Genomic DNA, 16943 nt, shown 5'->3' on the forward strand with positions numbered 1-16943 from the left:
TCTGCTCCCCGGGGCCTTCCTGGGCTCTCCCAACTCCGCTCCGTTCGTGCCTCCGCTCCGGGCTTCCAGGTTTCTTGCCCAACCGTCGCCAGCAGAGCCCGTGAGGTCAGCGACGGCGGCGCGTCGAATGAGCTGTCTGGGCTGAGAAAAGGGGTGGCCGGTGGGCGGGTGGCTCGGGCAGGCGCAGTGTGGGGCCCTGCTGAGGGAGGGAGGGAGGGAGAGGGCGGGGCGCAGATCGAGCGCCGCCACCGTCCTCCCCTCCTCCTCCAAAAGAGGCGTTGAGGAGGAAATATCCGCCCGCTCCTCAACTCTTGTTTGTGTGGGGCAAGCGAGGGGGCACGCCGCCTCTTAGGTCGACGCGCAGCTCGCCTTGCGGCGTTCGCGACGTCGGTGGTGGCTGCTCAGCAACCGCCACCTCGGGCGGGGGGAGGGGCTGGGCCGGGCAGCCCGTCAGTCAGCCGGGCCGTCAGTCACGTGCAACACCCTCTAAGGCAGAGCCGACGCTACCTCTCCCCTTCCCCCCCCCACTCCAACTTCCTGGCTCGCGGCCGGCCCTGAGGGGACCAAGAGGAGGGAGAGCAGCCCCAGGTCCTCCTCCTCCTCCTTCCCCCTCCCGTGACACTACAGACGCACATGTATGCCACACGCGGGGGCGCTCGCTCGCACACACACGCACATAGAACCCTAAACCCCCGCGCGCGCCTGTCCGTCCGTCCTGCGTTCTCGCTCGCTCAGTCTTTCCGCAGCGGCGGCAGCAGCAGCTGGAGGAGCTGTCAAAACTTCATCTCCACCGCCCTCCGCCCGCCCGGGCCGCCGCCTCCACTTCCCCCCAGGGCGGGGGAAGGGCGCCGGGCCAACGTACAAGGAAGCGACGGACTCCTCAGCCGGAGCGCCGCCGTCTCTCGAAGGCCGCGTCTGCCACCCGCCTGCCCGCCAGCGCGCCCCAGAGGAGAAGGCGTCGGCCGTGCGCTAGGGCCTCCGCGGGCCCCCCCGGCCCCCCTCCGTCCAGCCCCGCCGGGGGTCTAATTGCGTACGACTGAGGCGGGCCCTCCTCCTCCTCCCCATGCGGCTACCTGCGCGCTGGTCCGCCGCGGCTGAGGCCAGCAATGCGAGGCGGAGGTAGAGGAGGCGGAGGAGGAGGCGGTCGTGGTGGCCGAGGACCCGCAGGAGAAGGGGAACCGCAGCAGCAGCAGCCGCCGTGGCCGTTGGAGCAGGAGGAGCGTCGGGATCGCTCTCGTCCTCCCGCACTCTCGTCCCCGCTCGCCGCCCTCCATGCTTCTCCCCCGTCCGGCTGACTAGGATGTCAACCGAGCAGCCACCGCCGACGCTGCCACTCCGCGAGCCGGGGGCTTCCCCCACGGCCGCGGCCGCCACGACAGACAAAAGACCGAGGGGCCGGCCTCGTAAAGATGGCGCTTCCCCTTTCCAGAGAGTCAGGAAGAAGTAAGTTCCGTGCTGGCGTCGCTGCGGGCCAGAGGAAGCGCGGAGGAGCGCTGTCAGCCGCGCCGGGGCGTCCGCCCTCTCCTCGGCTACTCCGGTTGCCGTGTCGTCGCCCCCCCCCCCGGCTCTTCTGCCGCCTCCTCACCTGTGCCCTTTGCCCTGCCCCGCTTCTTTTGTTTTTGTCCTTTCCTTGCCCCAGTCACAGTGCCATATTGGGAATGGCCCGTCTCACCTTTCCCTTCTACTTCCTTCTCTTTTTCCCCACCGTCCTCCCCACCTTCATGTCCTCCTTGCTTTCAACTTCCATTCCCCTTTCTCTCCTTCTTCTTTAACACTATCCTTTTTTTCTCCATAACTTCTTTATTTGTCACCCAATTTTAATCTAGATCTTTCCTTTTTTAAATTACTTCTAGCTTCACACACGCACACATCCCCATTTTTAAAATTCCTAATCATCTCTTTTTTTAAAAAAAATAATTTTCAAGTGATTCTCCCAGAAGTGGATTACTTCCCTTCCACCCTTTTTGTGGTGTACATTGCAAGTCCACCAACCTTAGGCATATAATTGTGTAATGGGAAGCTCCTCCCCAGGAGCTGTCAAAAGCCACAGCAAGGGGTATGCACAACTAGCAGAGAATGGCTGGTGGAAAAACTAGGTTGTTTGGGCTTTGTTTCTGGATTCTGCCATATTTTTCTACCTGAATCCCAAGAGTTAATAGAATTCTTTAATGTGCTGAAACCAAACTTTTGTCTCATTCTTGCAACACTAGTTGATATAAGTGTGGAGCATCCTGTACTTTGTATTTGGCAGTCAATCAAGTAGTTTCGGTTTGCCAAGAAATAGAAAATACAAATATATTTTGTATAAAGGTTCAGGACTGCTTTAATATTCCTCTATAATGTTAATTTGGGCTCACATAATTCCCGGATTAATATGCTTTTTGTGTTCATTTTGGAAGAGTGCAACCTGCTAGCACCCTCTACACTATTCCATAAGAGCAATGCTTTTCTTATGACGACTAGCAAACTTTTGAAAATAACTATTTTAGATTTTTATTCCCCCCCCCCCAAAAAACCAGTGTGCTGTACTTTTTTTCAAAAGTTCATAAATGGAAAAGCTACATAGGAAACCCTATAAACCATTTTTGTACTTCTTTACATAATGTTGCTGTTTATATTGCTGTTTAATAATCTATTCAGTTCATGCGATACTGAGTAAAACAAAGTTTTATCCTCAAGCAAAATTCAGATTTAGGTATTTTTCATGTCATTTTTTTTTACCTTCCCTGCTTCCAGTATATTACAAAATGTTTAGAAGACAATGTATTTTTGGTTAAGGTAGGCATCTAGTCCAGAGGTAGGCAACCATGGCTCTTTTATGACTCGTAGACTTCAACTCCCAGAATTCCTGAGCCAGCATGGCTCAGCTTGGAAACCTCTCCCTTTCCCCTCAGCATGGCTGGCTCAGGAATTCTGGGAGTTGAAGTCCACGAGTCATAAAAGAACCAAGGTTTCCTACCCCTGATCTAATCTGTCAATTGATTTTAAAAACACCAGAATACCATTAAGTCTTTCTCTGTCTAGAGTTCTTCAGAATCATGGCTAGAAGTTGTAGAAACCATGGTTCCAGCAGATATGGAGAACAGACTGGATAAACTTTTCTATAACTGGGTATTTGACCACTAAAGTTTATAATATCTCATCTGCTAGACAGTTAAGACCATGATACAAGAGAGAAGTATCCTTCTATGACTGTGAAATTGCTTGTATGTATATAGTATGCATAAAAAAACTATGGAAGGTGCTGCATAAGACAATTCTTCAGCAGGTCTGTATTTTAAATTAAAATGTGTATAAAATTTCATAATGCATTCATGTCGACTACATTACCATTATGCATATTCATAGTTTTAATTTCTTATTAAGTATTTTGCTAAAATGCTTTTCTTTTTGGATTAAATTGTATATGAAATTAGTTGTAACTTGCATTTCTCTCTTTGCATTATTAGTTGCATGTATCATATTGATCTTTTTTCTTAAGAGCTAATATTTTTTAGAAAGTGGCCATAGGTTTTCAAGTATTCTTACAACAGCAAGAATTGGAAAAACAATTGTATTTTAGTGAAAATTTAAATTCAGAACAGGATCATAATAATTATTATATTGATAGTATCTTTTGGCAATAACAAGTTGTCTTTCCCTCTGTTTCTACCAGGTTTTCAAAATAGATCCAGATAAGGTATTTTGGCTAGTACAACGTATGCATTTCTACTTGCTGTTTGAACTATTGCTTACTTTTTATGATTGCTTGCCACTCCCTTTGATAATACAGCTGTTTTTATTTGGTTCGACATGTGGGTTATACATTTTATTGAATGATACCTATCAGTGACCTTTTCATCATAAAATAAGTCCTACTGTATTCCTATTGTATCTGCTATGTCAGTGGTTCTCAACCTGTGGGTCGGGACCCCATTTGGGGTCGAACAACCATTTCCCCCCCTTTTCTTTGGCCACGCCCCTGGCACCTGGTGATGTATAAGTAGTTGGGGGTCACCACAACATGGGGAACTGTATTATGGGGTCGCAGCATTAGAAAGGTTGAGAACCACTGTGCTATGTATTCAAAATGGACAGTGATTAATATTTATATGTGTATATATATATATATATATATATATATATATATATATATATATATATGTATAGGATATACACACACACACACATACACACATATCTCAACAGAATTTCATTTCTAATGTGGGCCAGTGTGCTCATAGTAAAAAATGACTATAAAAGTTTATCTATCTATTGAAATCAGTAAGATTATTTCCAAGATTTCCATAGTCAGTTTTGTAAAATGCTTCAGTTGGTAGATAAATGAATGGATGTTATGTTGCTGTTTGCCGTTTTAAAAATGTACTTCAGAAGGTTTACTGCATTTATCTACAAAAATACAAAAGCAAATAGTAGGGAACAAAGATAAGGGGAAGGAAAAAAGAGAAGTGTGGAATAGAGGAGGAAAAGGGAAAAAAAAGCGTTGACTTCCGACTCCCTCTGTTGCAATAAAATAAGGTATCAACTTTTACATTTCTATAGTGGTATAAACTAGCCATTTCTGTAATAACAAATCAGTCTAATCAGTAAAATTCAAAATCAAAGTATCATGTTTTTCCACCTTAAGCACAAAGTCCAGAAGCGGTCTCCAAGTAGAAACAAAAGTACTTATATTCTTTTCTTTTATCAATTTAGCCATCTCTGTTAACTCCATCAATTTTTGTAACATTCATCCATGGTAGGAATTGAAACATCCTTCCATTTTTGTGTGTAAAGTAGTCCTGCTGCTGTCAACATATATAAAATCAGAATTCCCAATTTTGTTTCCAAGTCTTTTTACATTAGGCCCAAAAGAAAGGTTTCTCGTTTTATCTTTATATTCACTTTAAGAATTTTCTGTATTGGAATATGAATCCTACTCCAATATTTCTTTGCTTTATTACACATTCACCATAAATGATAAATAGTCCCTTCTTTACATTTACATTTCCAATATTTCATTTGAGATATCTTTAAATACCAACCATACATCATTTTATAAAAGTTTTCTTTTACATTATAATTTAATGTGAATTTTAAGCTTTTCGTCTACATATTCTCCCATTGTTCAGGCATCACATTATACCCAAAGTTCCTTGCCCACTGAATCATACAATGTTTTACATGTTCACTTTCCAAATTTAATTTCAATGACATTTTGTAAACCTTAGTAATAATATGTTCATCACTATCACATAGTAAATTTTCCAATTCATTTTTAACAAAATCAAACCATAACTCTTTTTATCTAGTTTAAATCCTTCTTTCATTTGTAAGTATGTAAACTAATGGCAGACATGATCTTCTGATGCTAACTTTTCCTTAGACCTGAAAGTAGGGTCGCTGAAATTAAAAGATATTATTTTACCATAAGTCCACCAGTCCAGCTTCACTACATTTCTTTTATGAAAAAAGCTTCTTGGGGAAACACCCATGGAGGCAACTTTATAAAAAAACCTTGTTTTGTGTTTGTATTTCTTACTTTATAGTATAAGCCAGGGGTAGGCCACCTTGGCTCTTTTATGACTCGTGGACTTCAACTCCCAGAATTCCTGAGCCAGCATGGCTCAGCTTGGAAACCTCTCCCTTTCCCCTCAGCATGGCTGGCTCAGGAATTCTGGGAGTTGAAGTCCACGAGTCATAAAAGAGCCAAGGTGGCCTAGCCCTGGTATAAGCTAATAAAAACACTGCAATAAAAAAAATGGAAATCCCAGGTCTCATCCTGCCTCAATGGCTGTACATAGCAAATATTCAGCAAATATTTTTGCAATACTGCAATAAATGCTGGGGTAAGGTTAAAAAAAAAAAAGGTTTACAGCATTTATCTAAAACTAAAAAGGCAATAATTGGCTTTTAAAACAAAATCCCTGTTTATCCCTGACCATCAAACTTTTATCTGAATTGTGTTATATGGACACAAATGTATCACATATATTGTGTTGTTGGATATTTGTCAGTTTTCAAGAAGATACTTGCAAGCCACTATACACCTCTTTATCTTTTTCAATCCTATCTGTACATTAAAAGATATTGTAGAAGGTGTAGAAAATGATTTGTCCCAATATGCTAGTTCTAACTATTTAATGGCTTACAATTCAAAACCAATGTCTTTGGTTGCATTGTTAAACCCAGTGTATATGAAGAATATAAGTCTTTGGAGACATGTGATGTATAAATTATATGTTAACTCTGGTTTGTTTATATTCCATATTGTTAAATAGTTTGGCTTTCTGTCAGGAAGATTAGTTCATAGTTCACACCAAATACATTTACTATCTAAGTAAAATTACAGTTTTCTACTTTTGATATAGTAAAATCATGAATGATACATGGCCTGGCTGGATCTGGCAGGAATTGCAGCCTTCTTTAAAGAAAAAATAGCTGCTGATTGCTGCCATTACCTCCAGATCTCATGATCCCAGGACTATTTTTTTCATTAGTGCCTGAATGATCAGGGGACACAGAACCCAATTTGTTAGTTTCTTCTATGGTTTATGAAAGCCATATGCGATAAATAAACAACTTTGGTAACCATGGCAATCCTTTAGGATTAAAAGAGTATTAAATATATGCAGCTGTTATCTTCTAATTTCCAATTTCATATCTTAGAGATAATTATACATTTAAAATATATAAAATCTTGTTATTTCTGTATCCATACAAGTATATTTTGAAACTATGCTTGCAATATTAAATTTTATACAACAATTATATTTTACGTTTTGCATTCTAAAACTGTTGCCATTCTGAATACCATTTGTTTAGAATCTAACTAAAAAAAGTGATTCTTTTGAAAAGACTTTTCTAATTTTATGTGATTCACCATGAATTAATTTAAGAATTAAGGTAGAGTTAGAATTAAGGTAACCTATTTTTATATCCTGGAAAATGTTTACATATATTACATATGGTAATTTTAATGTCATAAACCTTAACTTTGAAATGAAATAATAATGAAATAATAACAAGCTACTAAAGAAAAGTTTGTAAAGAAAAGGATACTTGAAAATCTGGATGTTTATACCTCTTTACTTTGGTTGTGTAATTTTAAAAGACATAGAAAACAACAATTAGATTACTTAAGATTCTATTTGCTAGTCTGTCCAAAATATAAGAATCACATTTTATTTTAAAACAATCCCAGTAAATAATATTTTGTGACTAAATCAAATAATAAAAAATACCCCTTTTTAAATCTCTCCTATAATTAGTCTTAAATGAATTTTTGTGTATATTTTCCTCCATTGATGCTCTTAAGTCTGTTTAAGCATTTCATTCCAGCTAGTAGTATTTCAGAAAACTTAAGGCCTTTGGGCTTTTGGAAACCTTTATTCAACACCGTGATCAGTTCCCATTCAGTCCTCAGCCAGAGCTTTGGTAGATTTACCGCTCTGATGATTAGAAAATACTCCAGTATTCTCCAGAATCCCCTAGAACAGTGATGGCGAACCTTTTAGAGATTAAGTGCCCAAAACCCGGCCCCTCCCCACCACCCCTGCCCGGCCCTGCTACGCCCCCACCCCTGCCCGCTCTGCCCCAGCTCTGCCCCCACCTGCAGGGCCATCCACCGCCTCTGTGGCCTGCAGCAGATCACCCAGGCGGCCTAGCAGTGTTATGGCAGCCATGCCTTCCATCTGTGCCCCGCAGCATCAACTGCGCGCGACAGAGAGCAAGGGGGGTGTCATGTTCCTGCTGCCATGTCCTTGGCTGCACTGATCCGCACGGGCCATGCTCGAGGGTGACTCTCCTCTGGGGGGGCTGCTGGTGAGGAGGGGGCCATGGGGGGAGGTGGGGCATGCCCACCGAGAGGGCTCTGAGTGTCGCCTCTGGCACTCGTGCCATAGGTTTGCCACCACTACCCTAGAATTTATATTCTTTGATTGTATGTCATCTTAGTTCCTCATTTCAACAAAAGTTCAGAATCCCCTCCATTATGTTTGTTTTCCCACAAATATAATCAACAGGCTGGTGTGTATATTCATAATTGGAAATGAATGCAAGCCTGCTTATAACACTGCTTTTCAGACTCATCTAATTATGAAGTGAATGTAAATGTGGGACACCCTCCCCCCAAAGTTTATCTGCCCATTCTATTAAGTTAGATAAGGTGAGCAAGCTCCAGGTCCCTTCCCTTAAATCTTGTTACTTGATGTTTCAGTGGGCACTCCAGTCCTTTAGAATAGTCTCCCACTTGAGATCCAAGGCTACCCTTTTAGCTTTCTGGAAGGCCGGGCCTTGAAGATCTGGCTCTTTCCTCAGAGTATTATAGGCTGTGATGGGGATTGAGTTGAGAGCTTGTTTGTTTTGGTGCCTGGGGGAACAGGTACGAGATAGGTGGCCATATAAGTCTTATATATGCATACCTACAGTTTCAGTTGTGGAAAGGCTATGTATATGTAAATTCACCGAGAGGTCCAGAAAGAGATAAAAAGCCATGTAAGCAATATTTAATGCTTTCATTAGCAGTTATATTCTATCCCACCCATATCTTAATGTTTCACAGTCCTAAAATTAAAGAAAGCCACCAAATGATGAGATGGGCGATAGAGCTACGAATAGTAAAATGAGTATGAAACTGTAGGTTCCTTGTTAGCAATACATATTAAGTCCTTAAATCTTTGCAGGTATAAAAAGTAGAGAATGTTCAGTAGATTTCTTCTGTTTATTAGAATGCCTTATATCTTGGAAAAATAGCTATCTTTATTAGCCTCTATAGCACAAAAAGAATTATTGATATTGGGATTAAAATGTCTGTTTGTAGTTTTTATTTTTATATATGTAGTTTTATTTATCATTTATATATGTAATTTTATTTTTGTTGTTCAATTATATTTTGGTTTTTTAAAATACTGTGGACATTCCACAGAGGATAGTTTCAAAAACTTTGAAATAAATAGTAATTTAGTTAAATAATCCTCTCATAACTAATGTTTTAAAAATTATCCTCTTCCTTCTGGCCTGTGATTACTTGTATATTGCCACCAGACACTAAGAAGTACACTGTAGTAGTTTCCAGCAGATAAATATAAAGGTAAAGGTAAATATAAGGGTAATTGTAATATTAGATATAAAAATAATATTAAAATTAACAACAACCAGAATTGACAATAATATTTAAAAATCACTAATATCCTTCTGGATATTCTAATGGATTAATTCTTGGGGATATTATTTTATGGTAATTCAAGTTATTTTGTACTAGGAACACAGAAAAGGGGTCTGGAGGCTGCTATATAATCCCTAAGCTATTGACCTATGTATTCTACAGGTTATCATCTTCTGCCCTGTGATGTTTAATGTTTGTTATAAATCCTGCAATGAGGGGTCCTTGGTGCTTTCTGAGCTTGCTTATTTTCTTGCAGACATTTCATTATCCAAACTAGCTAACATCGTCAGTGCTAGTGTACTTCCTAAATCTCTAGAGTGTTAGACCCATGTATGAACCATATTAAAAAAAAAAAAAAACAACCCTAACTTTCAAGTATCATCTGTCATTATGTTAACGTGTGGCAGAGAAGGGTACTTCTCTGTGTGTAGCTTGGGAATACAGCTAAAAAATATTCTGATTTTGAGAATCCCCCTTACATTTGAATTGTGTCATGACATGAAATCCTGTCCTTCTCCATCAAACATTTTCTGCTAGAATTCAGTTCTGATGAATTTCTAGGAAATCATCAATGTGATTGCTGATCTATCCTCAGGGCTGTATTTATCTCATAAATTGGGCCAGAAGTAAGAGATACTTTTATTATGATCCTCCTCCTATAATTTATTTCAAATAAAATATTCCAGGTGGATCAATTATACTTAGATATGATGCTCTGGAGATACCTGAGAGCCAAATCATGGACAACTTTCATGGATTAAAGTCAGTACTTTGAACTACAGCTAGAATTCTGTTGGCAGCTAAGCCAATTGGAGAGCCCAAAGGACAAGTGTTATATGAATGAGGAAGTTTTCATTTATCAATAAGACATCTTCTGCATTTTATGTGATCTTCAAAGGCAGCCCTGAGTAGATTGTATTGCAGTAGTCCAGATGTATATGTGTGGGTAAAGAGTTGATCCCATGCCATCATGCTTTATGATGTCCTGCATGTTCTAGCCAAGTCGTACAGGTGGCCGTTGTTTGTTCATGAAAATAAATGATTATGATGTCTGTGGAGATTTTCAGTCATCCAGATCATAATTATCTCAGGTGTTTTTTCAAAAGGCAACTGGACTGTTTTTCCTTGAGGAAGAAGAAGATGTTTCGCTTGTCACTCCAAAATCTTCATCTGTTGTGATGGTGAGGAGAGGGAAAGATAGCTACTGACAGTTGAGATGGTGGGGAGAATGGAAGGATGGAAGGATAGGTTCCATCTCCCCACCAGCCAGTTTCAACTGTCAGTACATTCTCCAGCTATCACAACTGATAAAGCTTCTTGGATGAGAAGGGAAATGTCCTCAAGGAAAAAACAACCCAGTTGCCTTTTGAAAAAACACCTTTGAGACAAATGATCGTGAGTGTTTTGATGGTGAATTTGTGTCTTTAAAATACAATTATATAATAATATCTAGTTCCCTTCCTAGGTAAAATGTTTTAAATGGTGGAACATATTCAAACATATTCGCAGGAGTGTGAAAACCTTCAATTTTTTTCTGCCCTTATTTGTTGCATAGAATATATTTTTGTTGCTGTGATAAATCCTGTTCTGAAAGACGGAAATACCACCATTTATATCCTGCGCCACTCAGTACTTTCAAAAAGTACTGATCTTGGTTGAAACCTAAACTATGACTTGTAAGGAACTCTATCTTCCAGTCTCTGCATTTTTCAGTAGAAGTTTACAGAATGTCCTGCCAGAAAACAATTATCTGGCCTTGCTGCTTGGGATCTTGGGTCTACAGGTTTCATTTTGTCCATTTTTTAGTGTTTATATAGAAATGAGTCAGGTCATTCACAAAATTAGAATGAAGTGTTGTCGGTTTACTGAAAATTTCCAAACTTACTTCTTTTTATTGGGTTTTGTTGTGGGAAGGTTGAAATCAATATGAAAATTTAGCAATAACCTGAATGACAGACAACAAACTGAACTTACGGAGCATGGAGATCCTGTTGTTTGTTGAGTCATTTGATTAACAGGGTAGTAGAAATACCCTCCCTCAAGGATCAGATTTGTAGCTGGGTGTGCTTCTGCATCAGGGAATATCATTGCAGCCCAAGGCTTCTTTTCTGCCACAGAATATCTTTTCTCAACTCATGCTAGTTATGCCAGCCATGATGCCTTCTAGCTGTGTGTGTGTGTGTGTGTGTAAGTGTGTGTGTGTAATTTAGGCTTACCGGTAGTATGTTTTTTTAATCCAAGTTATTCTTTGAAAGCTATAGTTTATAGCAACCCCCTAATTTGGGCACCCTCAAGATTTGTAAACATCAACTCCCAGAATTTTAATTAATGAGCATGCTGCCTGGAGAATTCTGGGAATTAAAATCAATATATTGGTTAAGATACATAGATTAAGAAGCTTGCTTACTCATTTACTGTCACATCAAATCCAGATAACTGTAGTTTGATCAATAAACCACGGTTAAGTTGGTTTATGAATCCAGTCTAAAGGTTGTGTTTATTTATTTAATTTTTTTGTCGCCCATTTCACTGTAGAGTGATACTGGGCAGCTTACAAGATAGTTGTAAGTAGATAATAGCTTTGAAGGGTTTTTGGATATTTCAGATACTATAAAATGCAGTGGCCAAATTGCTACTGAAAAAAATGTGGAATATGGAATACAAGTTTTTAAATTTTAAACTGTATCTGTTTACACTATAAAGCTCTAAGTAGACTGATAACTAGCCACGTTTGACTGTATCATAATTCATAGAATAAATGCCTGGATTAAAAAATGTTTGGGTTAACCCATTTCTGATTAACTATAGTTTACTGAAAAGCTCACAACTGATTTGGCTTGCACAAGACAATGTCATACAGTATGGTTTGGAGTTAATAGCTACAATGACAAACTACACTAAGCCAGACTTAAATAAGCCACATTAGGCTTAGAATGGTGGAAAAACCCTATCACTATTTTTATTCTCTGGCTTGTCTTTGAATTCCTACCTGGAGCAGTTGAAGGAAGAAACTTCCAAGTTATGGTTTTCTTACTTGTAGAAAAGATTCTGTGGGGAACTTTGCCTGCTCACTCCCATATCAAGCAGATATTTTATTGGTATTCTATAAAGTAATCTAATTATTAATTACAGGTTATCTCTAGGGCTGATTTTATGTTTTATTCCATCTGATTGAATCTGCTTCTATAAACTACAGGTGTCCCCTATGCCTCCTGTAATATGATGTAGTCATGTAATAAATGGAATAATTTAACATAGTGTAGTGTGGGAAATGCAAACACAGTTGCTTGGGAGGATAGTCGCAGTGTGATGAGGTTGCACAACTTGGAGAATGCTATTTATTGCTGAGGAGCTGTGCATGGCATACATGGGAAAGGTTTTCATAAACAAATACTTGGGTTTAAAAATTAGAATGTAAATATATGCATTTCACTATATGAATTTTCAATGATACAGAAAATTACTTCAAAGCTTCTCTTAAAGAAAAACTACCTGCAGTGTGATATTCTCCTTTTAGAATGTATGTATTGGCACAATAATGCTTCAGAAAGTTATTGAATATAGATAGCCTTTGACTTTTGAACACAATTAAGCCCAGAATTTTTGTTGTTAAGTGAGTTTTGCCCTGTTTTGTGATCTTTCATGCAACAGTTGTTAAGTGAATCACTGCAATTGTTTGTAAAATGTTTCTAAAGTGAATCTGGCTTCCCCATTGATCTTTGCAACAGAAAGTTGCAAAAAGTGATCACATGACCCCCAGGACACTGCCACTGTCATAAACATCAGTTAATTTTGATCACGTGACCATTAGGGTGCTGCAACGGTTGCAAGTGTGAAAACAGTCATAATTCACTTTTTTCAGTGCCATTATAACTTTGAATGGTCACCAAATCAATGGTTGTAAATCAAGGACTACCTGTACTGAGTCAACTTGTATATTAATTTTTAAAATTATAAAATTAATGTAGAATGTGATTTATTATGAAAAAAAGACAGTTTGTCCATAGTTATGTCATAAACAGATATAAACCTGAAGTGTATCAGGTGCTCCATGAGTTGATAGGGACTATAAGAGTGATTCTAAAATTTTATAGTACCAGAATTCCTGAAATAATAAATTTGTGTAGACCTCTTCCCATTATTAAAATAAATGATTTCACTGGGGTTAGGGTTGGTCAAGAAATACATACATCACTTTTAATAATTCCATGTCAGTGATTAAATGTTAATCTGTATTTTACAAGGACTCTCATGTTTGGTGATACCCAACTGCCCACTGGGGCATGCACTGACAAAGGTGAGGAGAAAAGCCTGAAGCAAGTTAGATGCATTCCTATTCTGCTTGTGTATCAGATTATGATTAAAGCAAAATTAAGACCCCTGTTTCTTACAGTGACTAGAGTTCCCCAACCTATACTTTGAGAACACTTGAATTATGACATTGTGACATATATTAGGACAATATTATTTCCAATCTTGGGTTACACAAACTGTGGTCAATGAAGTCATTATTTCCTTACCCTTTATCTCTAAATTCTAGATCTTTGTGGGTTTAGTTATTACTTCATCTTACATGCTGTTCCATTTTCAAAGTCGGTGAATGGATTCCAAATAAGAACATAAAGATAAACCTTAAAATCAAGAAAGCCATGATGTGGCAACAAAATTTTCAGTAGTAGTTACAGAGGCGAACCTAGATATTCCCATAATTACTCAGGTTACTGCATGCTGCTGCATGCTGAACTACCTGAAGCTTCCAGAATGATCTTCACGGGTAGCTCAGCATAGAATGAATTGCAACAATAGGAGATAATAAGGCCATTAAAGATCAAGAGCAAAGCTCTCAGTTCCAGAGATGGCTGTAAATAGTGCACAGGATTTAAGTGCATGAAAACCTGACAACAACCTACACCTATAGTTCAAGCAGAAGCTGTGAATTCAAGAAAAGCCCCAGATTGTAAACCAGCTCTATCTGTGGGAGGTAGTCCCATTGAGAGTCCAAAATGGTTTATTTCTAGAAATAGTTGGTTTATGAATGTATAGCCAAGTGTATCTTTATAATTTATTTTTGCCTTTGTTCATATGGTCTCAGTTAAATAAGGCTGTCTAACTCACTTTGAAATCTTGTCAGTGTGTTTTTGGGGGGAGAGAAGGAGAGAGTCATATCTATTTGCAATAATAAAACTATTATTTTAATTACTCCTTTTTATGTATTAAATATACCAGTGCATCTTGCAGCTTTTTGTGATTAAAGTAAAAATCTTTGTAGAAAAATATAAATAAATTAATGAACAAACTAATTAGAATCAGATGATAACATCACCCTGACTAAGAAAGGAGAATATTTGTAGCTCAAAGTTGAAGTGAGAGATTCTTTTTCCCCCATATATTTTATTGATTTTTTAAAAACATAAATCACTTAATAGTTGGTAAACAGTGTGTTTGCTGGGTTTACATTTGTAAAGAAAAATAATTAACAATTGGTTTCTATAATCCATAATCCATATAGTACATTTAGTTGATTTCCCTTTTTCCCCAAAATGTCTTCTTTGCAAACCTTGAAATAATAGTTCTTATTATTTGATAAATAACAGTTACATATATGATTTTTTCCCAATATTCCTAGAAATAATGATCACATCAATATAATATTTCTTTTCTATCTAATCATTCTGGTTGCCTCATCTTATATACTGTTACAGTCCTTATTTAGATTTGTTTCTCCCATAAAGTTTGAAATATTCTTGCTGGTTAAGATTTTCTCAACAGATAATTACGTTTAAAGATTTAAATCCATTTTTCCCATATAAACCATCTCAACACTTTTACATTTCTTAAAGAATAAGTTAAAAAACGGTAAAGAAAAGGAAAAAACAGCAAGAGTAAAGAAACATAAAAAGTAAAATACTACTTAAAATATATATTCCTCCTAAGCTAATATATATTCATTCCCAAGATTTCTTATTCTTTTTAACCATGATTAAAGATATATTTAATCTTTAAATATTCCATTTAATATGTCTAGTCATCTAATCCTTTAACTCTTATTCAAAACATTTTTTTTTCTTTTTTATACATTATAATTTCCTTAAATTCAGACACATTTAATTATCTAAATCATTTCCTTCATCTAGGCCATTTCAGCAGTATTATATTACTTATATCAAGAAATAAAATAAGAAAGGGGAAAAAAAGCATACAGTATCATTTAAGGAATTCTCTTAGAACAGTGATGGCGAACCTTTTAGAGGCCGAGTCCCCAAACTGCAACCCAAAACCCACTTATGCATCGTTGGGTGCTGGGTGGATGTGGCCCATTGGCTGGGTATGGCCCATTGGCTAGGTATGGCCAATTGGGTGGGTGTGGCCCATTGGATGGGTGTAGCTGCGGTTGTAGCGGCAGACTGGGTGGGACTGAAAAGTTCAATCAATCAATTCCAACTTTGCAAGATCTTTTTTTCCCCGCATGTTGAAATTGACTGATTGATTGAACCTTTTTTTTTTTGCACATGGCGGCAGAGGCCTAAAGCAAAAAAGTTTTATAAAACCCAGCTGAAGGCCTAGGACTGGGGCGAGGGCACGTATGCCCACAGAGAGGGCTCTGAGTGCCACCTCTGGCACCCTTGCCATAGGTTCGCCACCACTGTCTTAGAATGACATATGTATTCAGAATCTTTTCTATTTCTTTAACCATAGTCACACAAATGTTTCTTTTTTAAATATTCTCTCTGGTAGATCCCATCATCTATTTTCTTACTTTGATCTTTTTTCTTTGACCAGTATCTTTCTTGATCAATGTGTTTTGCTGAATCAAAAAGTTTTTCCATACATTCATGACTGTTGCTGTAGGTTTAAGAAGTAAATTGAATAAAGTGTCTTTATGTGAGGCTTTTGCCTTTCCATGTTTCTTGAAAATCTTTTTCTCTTTCTTCTTCTTTGCTTCTCTTATCACTTCTTTTCTCTCTGGTGTTTTCAACATCTCTACATTCCATTTTATCCAATCTGTTCTTTTGTCCTCAGATTTATTTTGTAGTCTTAAGGGATGAGTTGTTTTTTTCCATTTCTTGTAAATTTTCCCCCACTAGGATTAAGTCATGTTTTCTTGCTTTTGTTAAGTTCCATCTTTGAGTCTCTAATTTCAATTTTATGTCCACTTATTTGTTTTGTCTGCTCTTTCTCTGTTGTTGTTTTCTGGAAGTTTTTTTGTTGTAAAGTTAACTTAGAGATAGATTGATTTGTATTTTCAAAGTTATTTGGGATTTCTTTGTGATTTGAACTCAGTGTTATTTGAAATAATTGCAATATACTATATATCTCCTCCTGAGAGGTATTTATGATTTCTTGGTGTGTTTTGTCTATATGTCTCTGATCCATGATGGCCAAAAGTTGAAGTTTTTTTTCTTATCTGCAAATAGTTTTAGAATCCCGGTTAAATCGATATTTGTAATCCAAAGAATTCAAAAGAGATTTCCCCCCCTAAAGTTTATAATTCTCTCTTTGTCTGCAGCCCAGATTATTGTCTTTTTTTGTCACAGCTGTTTTTTATTATTATTTGAAGGTCACAAACACAGATTAGCTTTTCCCAGGTTTTGGCAAGTTCTCTATGGAAGTCATAGCTGTCATAATCTTCATCCACCATTAGGTGTCAACATCTATTTAGTTTTCAATATGAACAATAGTCTTTAAAATGAGAGTTTTAATCATTCAACAACCTTAAACTTGTCCAAAGTTAAATTTTAGCTTTCAAGTTTCTAAATTTATTTCACTACCATATATTTTGATCTTCCATAGAAATTTT

General features: G+C 38.2%; 1 protein-coding gene across 9 annotated transcripts in view; it reads left to right on the plus strand.

Annotated features, from left to right (window-relative positions):
- Positions 1 to 556: 556 nt before the first annotated feature.
- Positions 557 to 16943, plus strand: part of KMT2C (lysine methyltransferase 2C) — a 172242-nt gene continuing 155855 nt past the window's right edge. For 4 of the 9 annotated variants that reach the window (XM_039348378.1, XM_039348376.1, XM_039348373.1 and 1 more), the window contains exon 1: positions 558 to 1443. In XM_039348378.1, coding sequence (XP_039204312.1) covers positions 1301 to 1443 — 143 coding nt within the window. In that variant the 5' untranslated portion in view covers positions 558 to 1300. Of the gene's footprint in view, positions 1444 to 16943 lie in introns of all 9 variants that reach the window. The other 5 variants (XM_039348370.1, XM_039348371.1, XM_039348374.1 and 2 more) reach the window with 3 other exon arrangements.

This window comes from Crotalus tigris, unplaced genomic scaffold (assembly GCF_016545835.1).
Source record: "Crotalus tigris isolate CLP2741 ecotype Arizona unplaced genomic scaffold, ASM1654583v1 scf7180000018151.1857312, whole genome shotgun sequence".
Taxonomy (NCBI): Eukaryota; Metazoa; Chordata; class Lepidosauria; order Squamata; family Viperidae; genus Crotalus; species Crotalus tigris.